Source organism: Dipodomys ordii, unplaced genomic scaffold, assembly GCF_000151885.1.
Source record: "Dipodomys ordii isolate 6190 unplaced genomic scaffold, Dord_2.0 Scaffold1, whole genome shotgun sequence".
NCBI lineage: Eukaryota > Metazoa > Chordata > Mammalia > Rodentia > Heteromyidae > Dipodomys > Dipodomys ordii.
Genome location: NW_012267217.1, coordinates 63,548,385 through 63,568,107, shown reverse-complemented (window position 1 = coordinate 63,568,107; position 19,723 = coordinate 63,548,385). Strand labels below are relative to the sequence as shown.

At 58.2% G+C, this 19,723-nt stretch overlaps 1 protein-coding gene across 1 annotated transcript in view; it reads left to right on the top strand.

Moving 5' to 3' along the window:
• Positions 1-19,404, top strand: part of Ngef (neuronal guanine nucleotide exchange factor) — a 64,942-nt gene extending 45,538 nt beyond the window's left edge. Inside the window, exons 5-14 of the mRNA XM_013034149.1 lie at positions 6,533-6,693; positions 7,840-7,992; positions 9,541-9,670; positions 11,677-11,751; positions 13,604-13,693; positions 14,432-14,595; positions 14,963-15,118; positions 15,487-15,566; positions 15,996-16,100; positions 19,164-19,404. Of these exons, the coding sequence (XP_012889603.1) occupies positions 6,533-6,693; positions 7,840-7,992; positions 9,541-9,670; positions 11,677-11,751; positions 13,604-13,693; positions 14,432-14,595; positions 14,963-15,118; positions 15,487-15,566; positions 15,996-16,100; positions 19,164-19,354 (1,305 nt within the window). The 3' untranslated portion in view covers positions 19,355-19,404. The remainder of the gene's footprint in view (positions 1-6,532; positions 6,694-7,839; positions 7,993-9,540; positions 9,671-11,676; positions 11,752-13,603; positions 13,694-14,431; positions 14,596-14,962; positions 15,119-15,486; positions 15,567-15,995; positions 16,101-19,163) is intronic.
• The last annotated feature ends 319 nt before the right edge of the window (positions 19,405-19,723 follow it).

Sequence of the window (19,723 nt, the reverse complement as noted above, 5' to 3'; positions counted from 1 at the left end):
GTGTGTGTGTGTGTGTGTGTGTGTGTGTGTGTGTGTGTGTTTTCCTGTATAGGGCTTGAACTCAGGACCTGGGCATTGTCCCTTAGCTTTTATCACTCAAGGCTGGCACTCTACTTCTTGAGCCATAGTTCCACTCAGCCTGGCTTTTTTGATAGTTAATTAGAGACAAGAATCTTAAGGACTTTTCTGCCCAGAGTGGCTTCAAACCATGATCCTCTGGATCTCAGCCTCCTGAGTAGCTATGATTACAAATGTGAGATCCTAGTACCAGGATTGGGGGATGTTTTTTGAATCACTGGTTGAGAACAAGACAGTTGTAGAAAATGACTAGGATATATTCAAATTAAAAGATGAGGAAGCAGGTTCTCTAAAGGGAGTTTTCTGGAAGACGGTGGGAGGGGTGGCGCGTGGAATGGCCCTGAGAGCAACAGAAAGAGCAAAGGGAGGAGTGTGATGGGGAGAATGGGGACTCGTCTCCGGCCAGCAAAGGCCCAGAATGGACTTGGTTTGTGCTGGCATGGGGAGACATGAAGAGGAAGCCAGATGTAGCTGGAGCAGCCACGCCTCTGCCATGGTGGGCGTCTCCTTAGTCACAGGCAGGGCCCTGTCTGGGAGATGGAGAAACTCTGGCCCTGATTGGTGGTTATGGAGAACTGGGGAAGAGTTCCAGGAGAGGTGTTTTGAGCATCTCCAGGGGAACAGGAATACAAGGATGCACACCGGTGGGGCGACTGCCAGGCTGGCACTGGGGGCGGTGGCAAGGCCCCAGCAGGCCCAGACAGGACTCGGCCTCGTCCAGCTGGGGAGTGAGCCAGCAGAGGTCCGGGTGTCGCCCGTGCAGTGTGAGGCTCTCAGCCTCTGAAATCGGAGTTTTGAGCTCTGTTGGGTTTCAACCTGTTTCACAACTTAGACCTTACATGTATTTGCTTTTCTTCCTTCTTCCCCCACTCCCCCCACATTCCCCATTCCCATCCCCACCCCAAAAGCTAACCATTTTAGAGGGAAATTTCTTAGGGTTTTCATATGATAGGTTGCACTTAAGAACTGAAATTGCCCAGCGTGAGAGGGGCTAGGCTCTATTTCCATTACTACAAACAAACTGAACGAAACCAAACCCTTAAATCATGGTAACTAACATAATAGTTACCATTTACTATTTAGTTACCATTTACTATTATATTATTTACCCTCACTGAATAATATATATTTTATTTTATTGCCAGTCCTGGGCTTGAACTCAGGGCCTGGGCCTGAGCCTCTCTGTGCTCAAGGCTAGCACTCTACCACTTGAGCCACAGCGCCACTTCTGGCTTTTTTCTTTTTGCTTATATGGTGCTGAGGAATCGAACCCAGGGCCTCAGGCATGCAAGGCAAGCACTCTACCACTGAGCCACCTTCCCAGCCCTGGGCCATGGTTTTCATCTGCATTTGTCTCTCTGCGAGTGAGGCAGAATGTGCTTTCTGGTGTGTCCGGGATTTTTATTTATACCTGTTGCAGTCTATGCGCTTTTGCCAGTTATCAGCCGGCTCAGCTAGAGAGCACACCGCTGGCCAGCATGGCCTTGCTACAACTGGGGTTTAAACCTGTGCGGGTGGTGGGCATCATGGCCCCTACCCAGACCCTGGCCTGGCTCCAGGACCCAGTCAAGGCTGCTCACTTGCGCCCCTGCTGGCCGTTCACAGACATACTGCCGGGTGTTTTCCACCCTGTACCATCCCACCTTTCCAGAGGTTTCTTCCTAACCTGCAGCCCTCCCGAGGTGCTGGCCCCGCTTCCTGTGGGAAAGGAAGGGAGCCAGCCGAGGAAAGGGAGGAGCAAGAGCTTGGAAACTGCAGGGAGCGCTCTTCTCAGTGAGGGGAGAGAGGTCCTGCCTGAGGCTGGGGGGGGGGGGCGGTGGCAGAGGCCTTGGCGAATCACAGGGACGTCTGCTTGGGGGCGGGGTGGGCCAGTGCGGAATCAGCGCTTCCCAAGTAGTGTTGGCGGTGGGGACAGTGAGGGGTGGTTTTTTGTTGGATCGTCCCAGAGGCCGGAGCCACAGAGGAGGCGTTCTTGGGGCTGGTGAGGGGTCAGGCGGTCTCAGCTCAGTGGCCCCAACGGACAGCAGATACTTGCTTCCCTGCAGTTCAGGGGTGCGGCCTTCTAGGGTTGAGGTGCCGGCAGGGTTGGTTTCTGGTGAGCCTCCTCTCACACGCTGTGCATGCCCGCGTTCTCTACCTGTGACAAAATAGCTGGGATAAGCCAAGCTTGCAGGAGGTGTGGACTTGTATTTTGACTTGTCTCGTGGCCAGGTGGTCTGTTTGTTGTTTGGTGCGGGGTGTGGGCTGGGGTGAAGCTGCTCCACCTCGAGGCCTCTAGGAAGCAGAGGAAGGAAGGGGCAGGGGTCCCACAGTCTCTTTTGATCACACCCCAGGGACCCAACTTCCTTCCAGCTTCCCAAGAGCATCTGGGGCCAGGCCCCGCGCTTCCCTCATCCGGCCGGGACAAATTTCAGGATCTGAACTCTGACCCTCATAGACGCCTGCCCCCTCCCCTGTCCTCCTAAGGCTGGGGAAGCCCCAGCCAGGGCTCCATGTTGCTCTGGACTCTAGGAGAAGGTGGGAGGCCGAGGCCCCCCTTGAGCTCTGCTGATTCTGGAGACACAGCTGGGCGGCAGGAGCAGGCGTGGACACAGCCCAGAGAGCGTGGTGGGGTGGACACTGCCCGGAGAGCGTGGCAGGGACCCAGCCCAGCGTAGAGCACACCGGCCGCCTGTGCATGGAGTGCAGGGCTCTCGTCCATCAGAGGCAGGTTCTTCCTCAGGGATTCTTGGGGTGCCTCTGCGTCATCCCCTGCTGCTGCTGCAGAGTTGGGGTGTCCTCTGTCTCTGGGCCTCACACCCAGGCTCCGGGGCTGGGCTGTGTCACAGGATGGGCCTGCTCCCTGGCCTCTGGCCTCCGTCCTGGGCCTCCCCCACACCGAGGCAGGCTGCATAGAGGGCGATGCCCCTCACTGTGTCAGAGACAAATCTAATCCCCTCGAGACTGTCTGCACCTAGCGGGGACAAGGGTGTGGCCCTTCCACAGGCTGTGTGGGAAGGCAGAGCAGGTGCTTTGAGCTAAGCCGCCGCCGCAATCCCCTTTTGTCTCCCCTGCACCCCACCCCTGCCGTCCATCCTCCCCTCAAAGTACAAACCGGTGCCTCTGGCCCCTCGCTGGACTGTGGCACCCGTGTGGAGCCCTCCACCCCAGTCCTGCGCCCCACCAACTCTCTCCCATCAGGGAAGGCGGGCGCTCTGCGGCGGGGAGCTCCCGGCTGAGCCGCTGCTGAGGAGACAGGGCTGTGTTCCCATGTCGCACACCCGGATACTCAGGTTCCAACGGCGATCGCTCATGCTGGCAGCCCTTGGTGTCCCCAAGACTGCCCACAGTGACAGACGTGTCCCAGCGAAAGCCACGCGTGAGGGCCCCGCAGGAGCCCTGGCCGACCTGGTGTTACCCTAGGACTCTGGGGTGACAGCTTGGTAGTAGCCGTGGTGGAAAATCCCAGGAGGACACAGGAGACTGGCGGCCATCGGGCAGGTAGCCCAGAGCAAGCGGCAATTCATAAAATTTGGGTCAGTCTTATTCCCTGTGAAGAAGGTCCGGCAGCCTGGCCCACAGCGCAGCCACGGGACGCGGAGCAAGGCCAGGGCAGCCTCAGGACGGGCGTGAGTGTGCGCACATAGCCCCTCCTACACCCTGGTTCACACTCACCCCTACTCCCTCCCATCAGGCTCATTCTTACACACTCACCTGTGCACTCACACAGACATGTTCATGTCCACCCTTAGGTATGTTCATTCCTTCCCATTCCTACTTGCTTGCACTCACTCACACTCATTTCATGCGTGCTCACACACACACACACAGTGTATGATGAAAGTGATGAACACCTGAGAGGGGGCGGGCGGCGGGATAGCTCAGGGTGCAATCCAGAGGACACGCCCCCAGTGGCTTGTTTCCTCCAGTTCCTCACCAGCTGGGGACCAAGCCTTCAACACATGAGCCTTTGGAGGAACTTCACCTCCAAACCATACTCTACACACACACACACATACACACACATGCACACGTACATGCACACACACAGAGGCACACACACACCAGGCCCTGGATGACAGGGTGTGTGGAGGAGGGGTGGGTGGCTCTGGGAAGACTGGAGTATTGATAAGGAGGAGACAATGGAAAACACCGTGGAAGGACAATTCACAGATGACTAACGGCCTATAAATGGGTAGCAAGGGGGAGAGCCATGGCAGAATGGACTCAGCCAGGATCAATTAGCAGTGATTCAGGCCGAAGCCTGCTGTGTGCCAGCTGCTGAGAGGCTGGGCCCCTCCTGACCCTGTCTCCATTGACATCAGGACAAAGATGCCACCAGGCAGGGACCCTGGGAGGCGGCCAGCCAGGGCGGAGCGTGCGTCGGTCCCCAGGGGTCTCCGACAGATGCCCAGAGGCAGTTTAAGTGGCTGACTGCTGCCCCTACCAGCAGGGACTGTGCCCTGTGCTGCCTAGGAGGGTGGAAGCTTGGCATTCGCCTGAGAAACTTCAGCTCAGCAGCGAGGAGGTGGACGCCTGGTAGCACCATAGCAGAGTGCTTCCTGGACACTTGGTGTCCTGTGGCCACTTGTCCTGGCTGGGCACAGGCAGCTGGGCATACCAGAGTCTACTTCCAGTGCTCAGGAGGCCAAGGGCCACGCTCATGGAGAAGCTGTGTGGTTTTAGCTAGGCGAGGCGCTTGCTTACAGGGGCCGTGGGCTCCTTTCCGCCCCCTCAGCAGCTCTGACGTCACGGTCAGCGGCAGGGGGCGCTGCACGGGCCCAGGGTCTGGGAGCGGCAGCTTGCCCCGGGACCTCACCGTGGCAGTGTGCCAACATGCTTCTCATTGTGAAGTGCCTCGCCAGGCTGGCTGGCTGACAGGGCTTCATGGGAAAGAGGGACTACAAATGCCCAGCGAACCCCAGCTTGGCTGCGGCTCAGCCTGGCCTAGGGGTCCGGCAGAGCCCCAAACCCGGAGCACCCTAAAGGCTGCATCTTGGCTCCTCCAGCTTTAGGTCAATGTGGCTTTGAGGATTCTGTTTCTTTTGGTAAAATGGAAGCTTGAGCTCCTCCTTCCTGGGGGACCCTGGTCCCCGGTGTCCATGTGCTCTGGGAACCACGCCAGCCTCCGCCCCTCCCTCCACGTGCAGACCCCAGGGGAGAAACAGGAGCATGCTCATCATGGTGCTGACTGCGCCCCCCCCACCTCTACCTGGCTAGATTGGTTGCTGAGGACTTCTGCGAGAAATCACCACAAACTAGGTGCCATAGGATGACAGAAACTCACTGCCCCAAAGGTGCAGAGGTCAGAAGCCTCTAGAGGAGGTGCTGGCGGGGCTCTGGGGAGAATTCCTCCTCGTGGCTCCCAGAGGTCCTTGGCTCATGGCCAGGTGATCCCTGTCTTGGCTGCCATCTGTGCCCCATCTCCTCGGCATCTCCATCATGGAGATGCCGGGCACTGGACAGAGCTCACCCCAAATTCAGGATGGTCTAAACCTCAAGAGTATGCATAGCTAATGGCCCCATCTCTGCACCAGGCCACACTCAGGGTGCTGGGGGCAGGACGGGGCACAGCTTTTGTGGGGGCCTTGAAGGGATGGGGATGCTGGGGAGAGGCAGGCGGCAGTGCAGGCTGCTCTTCTCCGGAAGGCCCGCTGGACGCAGAGAAGGTGCTGAGCCCGGGCCTGCTCCCAGGCCGTGAGACACACCTGAGGGAAGAGCTCGCTCTGTTTCATTGTGTTTGTAGCTCCAGTAGGCAAGTCTTCATCTTGACAGAAGAAAGGCATACCCTTTGTAGATGATGAGTGTCTTTCTTTTTCAAAACAGAAACTGCTATATTGAAAATAAAATCAGACCCTAAAAGGAATAATACAGGCTCATTATTAAATGTCCAAATCAGAAGATTAGGAGAAAGGAGTCGCCAAGCACCAGTGGCTCACACCTGTCATCCTAGCTACTCAGGAGGTTGAGATCTGAGGATGAAGGTTCAAAGCCAACTCTGACAGGAAAACCCGTGAGACTCTTATCTCCACTCAACTACAAAATAAAAAGCTGGAAGTGGAGCCATGACTCAAGTGGTAGAACACCCCATAGCCTACCCTCGCTACCTGGACCCTGTTGCCTATCAGAGGTTTTTCTAAGTGTGGAAAGACAGGGCTCCCCTCCATCTGCCCACCTTCCCACCACGTCTGTCGGTCTCTGCACTGCCCATGCGGGCTGGCATCCTGTGGCTGCGGCCTAGCTCTGCTGCACCTCGTGGAGCTTGGCTTGTCCCCAGGGGACGGCAGGGCAGTCTGGGAGCTTCCCAAGGGAGGGGCGTCGTCCCCTCCGCACAGGCACAGGCCAGCAGCGGTGGGGTGCGGCTGGGCTCCGCAGGGGAATGCCCAATCCTCACGTCTTGTCTGTGCTCCTGTGGCTGAGCATGCTTGGCCTTCCTGGCCGTACTCTGACGGGGCCCTCTGTCTCCCCAACACAGGCCATGTTCGAGCTCGTCACCTCCGAGGCCTCCTACTACAAGAGCCTGAACCTGCTGGTGTCCCACTTCATGGAGAACGAGCGGCTGAAGAAGATCCTGCACCCGTCCGAGGCCCACATCCTCTTCTCCAACGTCCTGGACGTCATGGCCGTTAGCGAGCGGTGAGTGCTCCTCCCCGCCCAGCATGCTGAGCCGGACGAGCGTCCTCTAACACGCGTTTCTGAACTTCGAATGTCAAGACTTCCCTAGGATAAAATACAATTGCCCCAAGGATCGCCATGCCCTTCAGCAGGGTATCCAGGGGTATTCCAGTCCCTTCCCATCAGCACCAGTGAACTGGAAGACCCTCCTGCCCGTCAGAGCCTCTCGCCCAGCGCTCCTCAGCCCGTGAGGCCCACAGTGGGTTCTGTGGCAGTGCCCCAGGGGAACGTGCCCACTGAGCAATTCGCTGCCGCCCATGGGGTGTGGAGAGAGCAGTCCCCAGGGATGGGCGGCCAGCCTGTTGTGCTCAGGTAGTAGAGCCAGTGTCCACCCCCACCCCCCGCGGGGGTAGTATCATCACGTAACTCTTGGGGATGCCACAGACTCTGGAGCACCCCTCCCTCTGAGTGCAACCCCATCGTTGAGTTTGGGGTGACGGCTCCCGGAAGCCAGGGCAGTGAGATCCCTGAGCCTCTGCTGCCACATGTGTTGTTTACGCACTGATTGCTAGTTTGTGGTGGACAATTCTTTTTTTTTTTTTTGTCGGTCGTGGGGCTTGAACTCTGGGCCTGAGCGCTGTCCCTCAGCTCTTCAGCTCAAGGCGAGCACTCTACCACTTGAGCTACAGTACCACTTCCGGTTTTCTGGTGGTTTATTGGAGATAGGAGTCTCACAGTCTCTCCTGCCCAGGCTGGCTTTGAACCGCGATCCTCAGATCTCAGCCTCCTGAGTAGCTAGGATTACAGGCATGAGCCACCAGCGCCTGGCTGTGGTAGACAATTCTAAACACATAGAAGTAGAGACACTGATGGCACACGGGCTGCGGTCCAGGTTCAGCCCGTCCCCACCCCTCTGGCAGCCCATCCCAAAGCAAACTCCTATTCATCCCCTCTATGCACACCAGTGCGTGCCGCAGGGCTGAAGCTCTTGCCCTGCTCCCCGTCCCTTCAATACCCCTGACCCTGTCACCCACCAATGCCGCACAGGAATCCCTGAGGGGCCCGGGTGGCGCCCGCACATACCCTCCCCCCACGCCACTTTGTGTGCTGGCTAAACCCAGCGAGGGGAGCCATTCCCGACCCCTCCGCCCCTGCTGCCGCTTGCAGCTTCCTGCTGGAGCTGGAGCGCCGCATGGAGGAGAACATCGTCATCTCGGATGTGTGCGACATCGTGCACCACTACGCGGCCGACCACTTCTCTGTCTACATCACCTACGTCAGCAACCAGACCTACCAGGAGAGGACGTACAAGCAGCTGCTGTGAGTGCCCCGCCCGCTCCACAGGCGGCCGGAGGGGCCGCTGCCCTCCCAGGGGGCGGCGCCTCCATCCTGCACCTCCGCAGGGCCGGGCTGGTGACAGTATCTGGACCAGGCATGTTTCCCAGTTATGTTGGCATCACTAGCAAGCTTGGATCCCAAGAGTCAGCCCTAGTCCCCCAGATCCATGTCCAGCCCAGCCAGCGAGGTTCTGCGAGATTAAGAAAGAGGCTGAGGCCAGCACCAGAAAGGTGGGTTTGGATGCGTGGTGAGGGCAAGGAAGGAGCTTGCTGGTCATCAGCAGGGACCTCGAGCGACTGTCCATCTGCCCCCTTCTTTGGGATTTTAGATGACACGATCATTTTTCAGTCAACTTGTCTCTTGAATTCTTCGTGTTGGGTACCATGACGAAGGGGCCAGGATTTAGCCAAAGGGCTCCTGGCTCTAGTGGAGGCATCGAAGGACTTTGTGAGTGGTCATTTTCCACATTACTAGTGGAAGGAGGAATAGGCGTGCAGTATGGGACACACGGAGACCATTGGCCCGGGGTAGGGGTAGGTCCCCAGAGCAAAGGCAAGGTCAGGGGTTGTGTAGGACAGGGACCCACACAGGTTTGAGGGAGCCGGCCAGCGGTGACAGCAGCTGCGGTGCAGCACTGGTGTGAAGGTCACCATCGGTGCTCAATGGGCAGTTGCTAAAGTGAAGAAAAGCATCGTGAGGGAGGCTGGGGGAAGCTGTTTCTCTGGGTTGCTGGCTCCAGGCTCGGTTCCTGGAGCCATCCAGGGCTCCCCACAGCTTCCATGCGTGCGGGGATGTTGCCGAGTGCAGGTCCAGCGTTCACATAGCTCTGAGCATGACATATAATCGGCCCTGTGTGCATGCGCACGCACGTGCAGTTGACTGTAGATGTAAAGTAAATGCATGTCTGGTGTTCACCCCTAAGTGTGAGCACGTTGGACTCGGAAGGAATCTGGGTTCCATTTTTGAGATCAAACACTGAGAAGACAAGTATCCAGCAGAAGAGGTGCCCATGTATGGTAGCACCCAAGAACCCCACAGCGGCGCGGCACCAGATGAGCATGTGTGGGAGCAGAGGCCCTGGCCAGCCCCGGGCCCCTCCACAGCCAAGCCCTCTCGCTGGAAATAGCTCCGGCTGTCCTGGAGGCTGTCTCTTGAGCCAGCTGCCTGTTCCTGTCACTCAGTGGGTTCACCTTGCCACAGCTTCCTGCTGGGTGACAACATCTAATTGTGTGTGTGACTCAGAGACCTGGCCCCACACGGGATTCTCGCCTCCCCATGCACTACACCATTTGCTAAGTCTTCATGGGCTGGGCACGTGAAGCTACTATTATTGTGTGACTTGCACATGAACAGTTCATTTGCCAGAGAGAAAGAGAGAGAGAGAGAGAGAGAGAGCTCGGCATGTTTTTTGGTGTTTTTTCCCCCCTGAGCTGGTGGGTTGGGGAGGGGGGGGCCTGGGATGGGGAGGAAGCGCCTCCTCCTCCCGCCCCCAGGAACAGAGCTCAGAGACCGACTCCCTGTGTTCCCCAGCCAGGAGAAGGCAGCCTTCCGGGAGCTGATCGCACAGCTTGAACTCGACCCCAAGTGCAGGGGCCTGCCCTTCTCCTCCTTCCTCATCCTGCCTTTCCAGAGAATCACGCGCCTCAAGCTCCTGGTGCAGGTACCTCGGGACACGCATGCTGGTCTGGTGTTCCCAAGAATCTTTGCAGCAGACTGGTCTGGGAAGTCCATTGTTCAGCACACACTCATTCAGCTCCTCTTGTCTTCTGAGCATTTTGAGCAGCGGGACCTCAGCCTCTGCTCACAGGAGTCACACTGCAGACGGGAGACAATCTCTGTCTCTCTCTCTCTCTCCCTCTCTCTCTCTTTCTCACACACACACATCTCTCTCTCTCTTTCTCTCTCTCTCTCTCTCTCTCCCTCTCTCTCTCTCTCACACACACACATACACAACCAGGATGTGGTAGTTAGTCAAGCTTTCTTGGTCCCTTCAAGTCAAGCAACAGTAACATGGAGACTAAGACTTAGCGTGAAAGAGGCAGCTGGTTGACTGTCTGTGTTGAAGGAAATAAGTGACAAGGCCCCGGAGCAGCAGGATTCCTGGTCAGAGGCCCTACAGGGAGCTCAGGGAGTGAAATGCAGCCCTGGAGACAGGAGTCACCTGATCTGATTGACAGTTGTCAGTGCTCAGGGGCTACTGCAGAGAGTTAGGGCTGGAACACAAGAATGGACAGGGAAGGAAGAGTTGCTGTGGTGGCGGGGCAGGGTAAAGGGTGAAGGAAATCAATGAACAGATGAACGGAGATCAATGACTTGCTAAGAGGAAGGATGAGGACCCAAGAGTAACTCCTCAGCGTTAGCCTCAGTGGCTCAGGACTTGTGGTCACTTGCCAGTGGTGGGGTCCAGGGTTTGGTGTGGGACTGGTGATGTATAACTGTGGTCAGTTGAGTATTCAAGTTCAAGGGAGAAATCAGAGACGGAGCTCTCGGTCAGCATCTGGGTGGTATTTAGCAGAAGAGACCACTGAGGAAGGAGAGAAGAAGGCCAAGGCTGAGCCCAGACACAGCGACGAGGGAGAAGAGAGAGCAGGGCAGGAGAGGAGCCAAGAAAGCCGCAGCCACAGGGCCAGCCGGGCCAGCTGGGGTGTGGAGAACAGGGAGGCTGTAGCTAGGCCACGCAGGCCGTGGGCCCGGCCAGGAGAGTGTGTGCCGAGCAGTTGAAAGGGTCCCGTGTGGCCTGCCTGCACGTGGTGAGCCAGGAGACACGGGGGAGGCCGGGGCCAGGCAGACCGCAGGCTCAGAGGCAGCCGTGTGGAAGAAGAGAGGCCAGGCCGGGAAGAAGGACCCAGAGGTTCAAGATCAAGGAAATGAGTATGGGAAAAAGTCCATGTCAGGGGTGGCGGGAAGCCACAAGGTAAAAGCAAACTTACAGCACCAGCGAATGCAGGAGGCCCCCGTGGGATGCTTGTAACTTAGAAAATCTGAAACGAACCCAGACTGGTGGCTCACGCCTGTAACCCCCGCTACCCAGGAAGCTTAGATACAGAGGATTGTGGTTTGAAGCCAGCCTAGCTAAGAAAGTCCTCAAGATGCCGTCCCCAATTAACTGGCACCGCCAGACTGGTGCTGTGGCTGTCTGGACTGGCCACGAAGAGGAGAGGGGGCTCTGCCAGCAGGCCTGGCAGCCAGAGCGGTGGGGTGCTCAGATACCCCCCGCCTTATGGACAGAGGCGGGGCACGTGGAGGAGTGCCAGGCAGAATCTTCCTACAGTGCCACCTGAACAAAGCCTCAGAGCCACGTGACTCGGCCTCCAGTGGCAATCCCAGGGGAGAGTGGTCCCGGAAGCATTTTAGCGTCCCTTGGGGACCGCACTGGTCCTCTCCCGGACATGGACTGGGGTCCCAGCTCGAGGTGCCGGAGCATGCGCTCAGCCTTCCAGGCAAGCCCGTTCAGATTTCCATTCCTGCTGATCTGGCGGCAGCCTGGCAAGGCTGGGACAGGACCTCCCCCACCCCAAGCCTGGCGGGGGTCCCCTGCCCAGACGGGGCTCTGGGTATCATGCCACTGCGCAGACCGCACATGCAGGGGACATGCCACTGCAGGGGAGGGAGGGAGAGGAAAGGCCAGAAATGATGAGAAATAATGGTGCCTGTCGCTGTGCCTAGAACATTCTGAAGCGGGTAGAAGAGAGGTCTGAGCGCGAATGTACCGCCTTGGATGCCCACAAGGAGCTGGAGATGGTGAGTTGCTTCCTCCTGCTGTGCGTCCCAGCCAGCCACTGCCAGTGCGTCCCCGCTGCCCCCCGCTGCCCCCGCTGTCCCCTGTGTCCACTGCCCCCCTCTGGGCTGCCTTCCCTCTGTCGGTGTCTTAGGGCCTGCAGCTTGCTTTCAGACTCACGTTTGCAATCCACAAAAGCCATTGGAGCAAAAAGCACCTTGCCGGGGCTCGAGCAGAGCTTCTCCACCCCACCCCCCTCCACGCCTCTCCCACCCGCTCTGTCCACACGCCCGGGTGACGTGACACCTGCATGGAGCTCTGTGCCGTCCACAGGCCCCATGTCTGGGGCTGCTCTCGAGCCCAGCCCAGACTCTCTGGCTCCACCCGGAGTCCTGGGCCTTCCCGGACAACAGCCCCATCCCCCGAGCAGCCGGCAGTGGCTGGCCCTATATCCAAGCCGTCTGGATGTGCTTGGGCTCCACCAAAAGCTGCGGCTGAGAGCCAGGTTTGGGTCGCTGCCCCCCTGAGTATGGGGGCAGGGTATGGGGAGTCCTTTGTCAGCCAGTGGAGAAAACCACCCTGCGTGGGCAATCCATGTGGTCTGACCACATTGGTCCACAAGCACCGCTTCGCATGGCACAGCCATTGCCCTGCGCTGCCCCCGCGGCCTTCAGCCGACCAGGCTGCCACCGAAATCCTGGCACTGGTGCCTGAGCAGCACTGGCCAGGAAGGCCTGGGAGAGACACAGAACGCAGGGCCTCCCTGGGCCTGCAGCTGCCACCGGCTCGCTCCTGCGCCCCGGAAGCCTGGCTGGAAGCCGCTGTGGCCTGGGAGAGTCCTGGGGTCAGGCTGCTTTCCCTGTGAGCTGCTGTCCTTTTAATGAAGAGTGTTCTGGCTTATTCAACTCTTTAAAAGAGAGCACTTTTACTCAGGAGGCTGAAATCTGAGGCTCACAGTTCAGCCCGAGCAGGAAAGTCCACGAGACGCTTAGTTCCAATTAACCACTAAAAAAGAAGAAAAAGGAGCCACAGAAGCTGTGGCTCAAGTGATAAAAGCTCAGGACAGCACTCAGGCCCAGAGTTCAAGTTCTGGGACTGGCAAAAAAAAAGGGGGGAAGGTATTTTTCTCACTTATAGAAGTAATTGATACTTCATAGGAAAAAATGCAAAAAAAATATTTGTAAGGCTGAAAGAAAATAGCAGAGATGTGTGGTTTCTGTTATCACTGCTGACACGGCATGCCGTCTGTCCCTCGTTCTCCCAAACAGACACTCCCGTGTCATGTGTTTCCGCGTGCGCACACACACACACACACACACACATACTCACGTGCATATAGCTGGGCGTGGGGCTTCTGCATCACACTCACCCTGGGTTTAGTGCCTGCAGAGTGGGTTTTGTGCACGGTGACGCGGCTATGTCGCCACTGTTGTGACCGACTGTCTCCGATGGCCGCTTTTGTGGGTGGTGTGTTCTCACTGAGCAGCACGGCAGGGGGTTCTGCCACGTACACCCACGGAGCCCCTGCACAGCCCGGCTCTGTCCCCGTCACCCCGAGCCAGTGTGGAGCAAGGCCTCGAAAAGCAGAGGCACCAGGCCTTCTGGCTTCAGGCTGCCTCTCAGGGGTGTGGGGTGTCTGGGTGCCCCCTGCATGAAGGAGAAGCCAGCCCAAGGCCTGTCAGGCCCTTCCTCAGCCTGGCCCACCTTGTCACGGGTTTCCAGAGCCTGCGCCTCACAGGGCCAGCGCACCAGTTGTCCCCCAGGCCTCAGGGGCTCCCCCTCATCTGGAACTAGTGGTTCAGAGACAGTGCCTGCTCACAGGTGCCAGGGGACAGCCGGGCGGGGGGCCTGGGCTGATACCCCTCCTCCCCTCAGGTGGTGAAGGCCTGCAATGAGGGCGTCAGGAAGATGAGCCGCACGGAGCAGATGATCAGCATTCAGAAGAAGATGGAGTTTAAGATCAAGGTGAGCCTGGGAGTCCCAGAATCAGCCTGGGCCTGGAGGATGGTGCCTGACCTCCCCCAGAGGTGCAGGGGGCCCAGTCTGCCCCCTCCCGGGGCATCCTGCTCAGTGTGTCCCTGTGGACTTGGAGCTCAAGCCTCTATGGGTAGTGATAGGCTGTCTGGGGGATTCTCAAGTTGTCAGGTATCTCCCCAGATTTTACACAAGATTTCAGGCATTCCAGAGCCCCTGGAACCTGAGTATCTGGTGCCCACCAAAATGCCCAGTTTGGATGCTGAGCTCTACTGGGCTGCATTCATGGTGTGCAGCTTCACTGGGCCGCTTCACTGGCCGCTTCACAGAGCGCCCTCTGGTGGCAGATCTCAGCCCATCGCCCCAGGGGCCCAGCCTTACCTCTCCCCTGACTACACCCACCCTGCAGAGCCTGGCCCAAGGATGACTCCACACACACGCACATCAACAAGTCCATGTGGACACAGGCACAAGGACTCGAGAGCTCAGAAGTTCACATGTGACTACATATGCACCGTACAGACACACTGCACACAACACGCACGGACACGTGTTCTCACATAACAGCTGCCATGCCCCGCATCTTGTCCGGGAGCCTGGCAGGTAGCCGTGAGCACAGGGGCCGCACACGCTGTCACTCTAGTGCCACTCCAGCCACGGCTCTGGGAGCTTCGGGAGGGCGCAGGGTGCCCACCTAACGCCCACCTGCCACCGCCATGCCCCCCACAGTCGGTGCCCATCATCTCGCACTCGCGCTGGCTGCTGAAGCAGGGGGAGCTGCAGCAGATGTCGGGCCCCAAGACCTCACGCACCCTGCGAACCAAGAAGCTCTTCCGTGAGATCTACCTGTTCCTCTTCAACGACCTGCTCGTCATCTGCCGGCAGATCCCCGGGTGAGCGGAGCTGATGGCCCGTGGGCCTTGCCCGTGGCTGAGGGGGGAGGGGACTGGGCAGGCCAGGCCAGCTGAAAACGCTTGGGCTTTGGAGTCAGGTGCAAAGTTCTCTGTTCTTGTCCTGCCTTGGGCCTTTCTTGAACCTCCCTGGCCTCAGTTTCCCTCCTGTGAATTGAGGATTTGCTGGTGGGGAGGTGGGGAGTGGGCAGCATGCCTACCCCCTCCAGACTGTGGGGTGGGACAGGCATGGGGGCAGGAGGGTTTCAGAGCTGGTGAGTGGTGGCTGGGGCAGGCGGCCAGGTCGGCCACCCAGCCAGTGAACCCTCCAGAGACCAGCGTGCCAACTCCACCTCCACCTGCTCCCCAGAGACAAGTACCAGGTGTTTGATTCTGCCCCGAGGGGCCTGCTGCGGGTGGAGGAGCTGGAGGACCAGGGCCAGACGCTGGCCAACGTGTTCATCCTGCGGCTGCTGGAGAACGCGGACGACAGGGAGGCCACCTACATGCTGAAGGCCTCCTCCCAGTGAGTGCCTGCCACCCGCCGCGTGCTTCTGGTCACCCGCCTGGCAGGTGTGGCCTGCAGCAGGCCCTCCCTAGGCAGAACCGGCCCTGCACAGAGAGGGGAGTCTGGCCTGTCCCCACCCTGGGTTGCCGCAGCTGTGGCTTCCTCCGCACGGCCGCTGGGGAGGATGGATGTGCTGGGGAGGACGGATGTGCTGGGGAGTGCGTGCAGGGCTGCCCCTTCCTGCCTGGTTTTTAAGAGCACTCCCCAGGGAAGAGCCCACAGGTGAGGGTCCCCCACACTAATTCCGGGGCCACAGCCCTGTCTTGGGAGGCGTGTGGGGTTCTGCTGTGCTCTGAGGCCAGTGTGCTCGCCTGTCCCCGTTCTAGGAGTGAGATGAAGCGATGGATGACCTCGCTGGCCCCCAACAGGAGAACCAAGTTTGTTTCCTTCACATCCCGGCTGCTGGGTGAGTGGCGCCTCTGCCAGCCCATCCTGGCGCTAACCCAGAGCTGGGCACCGCCACACAATGGCCGCTTGAGCCTGGCCAGGGGGCTGGCGGAGGGAGAGGTGGCATCTGCTGGGGCTCGCTGCGCCACAGCACACTAGGAAGCACTTGGGCGCAAACGTGGGCGTTGGGGGGAAACCAGGTCTGCCCGCCTGCCAAGAAAGCTGCTATTCCTGTCTCTGCCTGCTTGTCCTCACCCCCAAATACTCGCGGGCAGCAGATAGCAGGGGCTCCGCCGCACGCCCAGGGGACAGAGCCCTCTGGAGGCCAACCTCCTGTCCTTCCGAGGAGCCCCTCCCGCCTCACCCCTGCCCTCCCTGCAGCTCTGCCCTTCCGCATCTAGGCCCTTCCTCAGTTTGCGCTCAGCCACCCATGACCTCTCCTCCCCAGACTGCCCCCAGGTCCAGTGTGTGCACCCCTACGTGGCCCAGCAACCCGACGAGCTGACGCTGGAGCTGGCCGACATCCTGAACATCCTAGAAAAAACCGAGGATGGTGAGGCCCAGGGATGGGGCGGGCGGGGCGGGGTGCCAGGGGTGCTATGGTGGGGAGCACAGTCTGGCTTCCCGGCCAGGCTCAGACCAGCGCCCGAAGGGCCTCGGCGCCACCATGCGCTGCAAGAGCTGCGGGTCGCCTGGCACATAGTGCCTCGCCCATGCGATGGGCAGGGCCAGGACAGCCTCACGCGGCCTGACTCCGCCCCTCCACCCCCCCTGGACCCTGCTACTGCTTCTACCACCACCACCACCAGCTCCTCCTCCCCTCCCCCCTCCCCGGTACTGTCCCTGAGCTGCTTCTGCTCAAGGTGTGAGCTCTACCTCTTGAGCCACAGCACCACTTCCACCCTGCCCATCTGTGAAGCCTGTTCCTGCCCCTCAACACCAGCTCCTCCTCCTTTTTCCCTCTCCTCTTCCTCTTCTTCCTCCTCTTCCTCCTCCCTCTCTTCCTCTTCCTCTTCCTCCTTTCTCCTCCTCTTCCTCTTCTTTCTCTTCTGCCTCTTCTCTTCCTCCTCTTCCTCCTCCTCTTCCCCCTTTTCTCTCTCTTCTTCCTCCTCCTCTTCCTCCTCCTTCTCTTCCTCTGCCTCCTCCTTTCTCCTCCTCTTCCTCTTCTTCTTTCTCCTCTGCCTCTTCTCTTCCTCTTCTTCCTTCTCCTCTTCCCCCTTTTCTTTCTCTTCTTCCTCCCCCTCTTCCTCCTCCTTCCCTTCCTCATTTTCCTCCTCTTCCTCCTCTTCTTCCTCTTCCTCCTCTTTCTTCTGAGATTTGAAGTCAGAGCATTAGGCTCACTGAGATTGTTTAACTGGTGCTCTACCACTTGAGTCATGCCTACAGCCTTATATTTCCTCAAAAATATTTTTTCAGCCAGGCGATGGTAGCTCACACCTGCAATCCTAGCTACTCAGGAAGCTGAGCTCCAAGGATCGTGGTTCAAAGCCAGTCCGGGCAGGAAAATCCGTGAGACTCTTATCTACAATTAGCCACCAGGAAACTGAAAGTGGCGCTGTGGCTCAAGTGGTAGAGCGCTCACCTTGAGCCTAAGAGCTCAAGGACAGCACCCAGATCCAGAGTTCAAGTCCCATAATTGACAAAAAAAAATTTTTTTTCAACCAGCTCCTGGTGGCTTACACCTGTTATCCTAGCTACTCAGGAGGTTAAGATCTAAGGATCACAGTTCAAAGCCAGCCTGGGCAAGAAAGTCTGTAAGATTCTTCTCTCCAATTAACTACCCAGAAAATGCCAGAAGTAGTGTTGTGACTCAAATGATAGAGTGTTAGCCTTGAGCAAAATAATCCAAGGACAGTGCCCTAGCCCTGAGTTCAAGCCCCAGGACCAGCAAAAAAAAAAAATTATTTTTCAAAACATTATTTAAAAAAATAACCACAATTTGGTATTTTTATTTTTGAGCTAGAGACATGAGATTTATTAATAAGTATTCATTTAATATGTTTGACAGCTCCATACTTAAAGATTTGTTTGTGGGAGATAAGAGTCCACAGCGTGGGCTGTGCGCTTGCTCATCTGTCAGATCCGGTTTCCTTGATGAGACACGGGTATCTCGTCCCTGGCTACTGGCCGTGTGCTCACCTGCCTTCTGCCTATCAGCAGCATCTCGTGCTCCTCGGAGGCAGAGGGGCCATGTGCGTGAGGCTACGCGCTGCATGGAGATTGCACCTTATTTGCGTTTCAGGAACACATCATCAAGATGAATCTGCTTATTTTATTATTTTTTTTCCAGTCCCAGGGCTTGAACTCAGGGCCTGAGCACTATCCCCTTGCTTCTTCTGCTCAACGCTAGCACTCTACCACTCAAGCCACAGCGTCATTTCTGGCACTCTCTGTGTATGTGGTGCTGAGGAGTGGAACCCAGGCCTTCATGCATGCTAGGCCAGCATTCTACCATTAAGCCGCATTCCCAGCCCCAAATCTGGTTGGCCTGAAACCATGATCCTTCTGCTCTCAGCCTCCTGAGCAGCTAGAAGTAGCTGCTAGTGTTTGGCCCCTTTTTCCTTCTTTACATTTTTTAAATTGTTACTATTATTGTTACTATGTACAAAGGGGTCACAGTACTCAGGTCAGGTAAAGAGGATATTTCTATTTGGACAATGTCACCCCATCCCTTGCTCTCTCCCAGCCCCCCCCACTCCACCCCTTTCCTTCTTAAAATCATGCTGCCCTTGCTCGAGCTCAAACTCGCAGGGCTGTACGGAAGCCTTCCCTCTTATCCCTTCTCCACCAAGTCCCTTGGGGGGGGACCCTGTTCCCAAAGTGCTAGGGCTCTTCTGCCGCTCTCCATGCCCCCCAGAGCACACAGCCCAGTGCCTCTCCTGCGTGACCCGTGGGGGGCGTGGGGGTGTGGTGCCCAGGTTCCAGATGCCTCAGCCTGGGTGGGGACACTTGCTCCCCAGCTCACGCCTAATCCTAGCTACTAAGGAAGCCGAAATCTAAGGATCCTAGTTCAAAGCCGGCCCAGCAGACAAATCTGCTAGACTCTTCTCTCCAATTAACCAGCAAAAAGCTGAAAGTGAAGGTGTGGATCAAAGGGTAGAGCACCAGCCATGGCAAGAGTCCCAGAGTTCAATTCCCAGTACTGGGGCGAGTGTACACGCACACGTGCACACACACACACACACATACACACACCTCCCTCTAGGAGGGAAAGGAGGAGAGAGAAGGCAGAAGAGAAAACCAAGACATTTCTGATCGCGTGTGGCCAGCGTTGTGGGAGATGGCCTCGGCCGGCCGCTGCCCAGCTTTGGCCTGAAAGAGCGCCACCTCACAGCTCCGCTGAAGCCTCAGTGGCCGCCCATGGCCTCTTGGCAGACTCTCTTTCTGGGAGATCTTTGGGGGGTCCTGGCCCCCTTGGGGGACAGCCTAGGACTCAGAGCTTGCAGTCCCCACTTGTGGGAGGTGCTGCTGGGGCACACCCACTCCCAGTGTGAGGAGCGGTGTGCTGAGCGATGCAGCCTCCTCCTCACAGTCGGGAGTTGAGGGGGAGGGGAGGAGGGAGGCCCCGCACTGTCCCCGCCAGAGCCGCGGAGACCAAGCCCCTGCTTCTTTGCAGGTTGGATCTTTGGCGAGCGCCTGCATGACCAGGAGAGAGGCTGGTTCCCCAGCTCCATGACAGAGGAAATCCTGAACCCCAAGATCCGCTCCCAGAACCTCAAGGAATGTTTCCGAGTCCACAAGATGGAAGACCCTCAGCGCAGCCAGAACAAGGACCGCCGGAAGCTGGGCAGCAGAAACCGGCAATGACCCCCAGGGCCAGCGCGAGCCGAGAGCTGGGATGTGGCAGGGGTGGGGGGGCAGACCAGGAGGGCTGGGGGGGGTGGAGGAGCGGGCACTGCCCCGCCTCCCCCCTGCCACCGGCCCTGCTGAATGCTCGTGCCCCAGGGCCTGAGCCCCTCGCTTGCTCTTGCGCTTGCACACGGAGCCAGGCAGAAGAGAACTGACAGAGTCATTACCTCCGCCTCCCTCCTGCCCCTGCAAAGGAGGTGACCAAAGAGGCCCCGGGCGCAGGGGTCCCTGGGAGGGGGCAAGCAGAAGTTTGACCACAGGCCTGCACGCGTCCCCTCCCCACCCCCAAGCCATCAGTCTGCCAGGACAACCGACGCGCTGCCACTG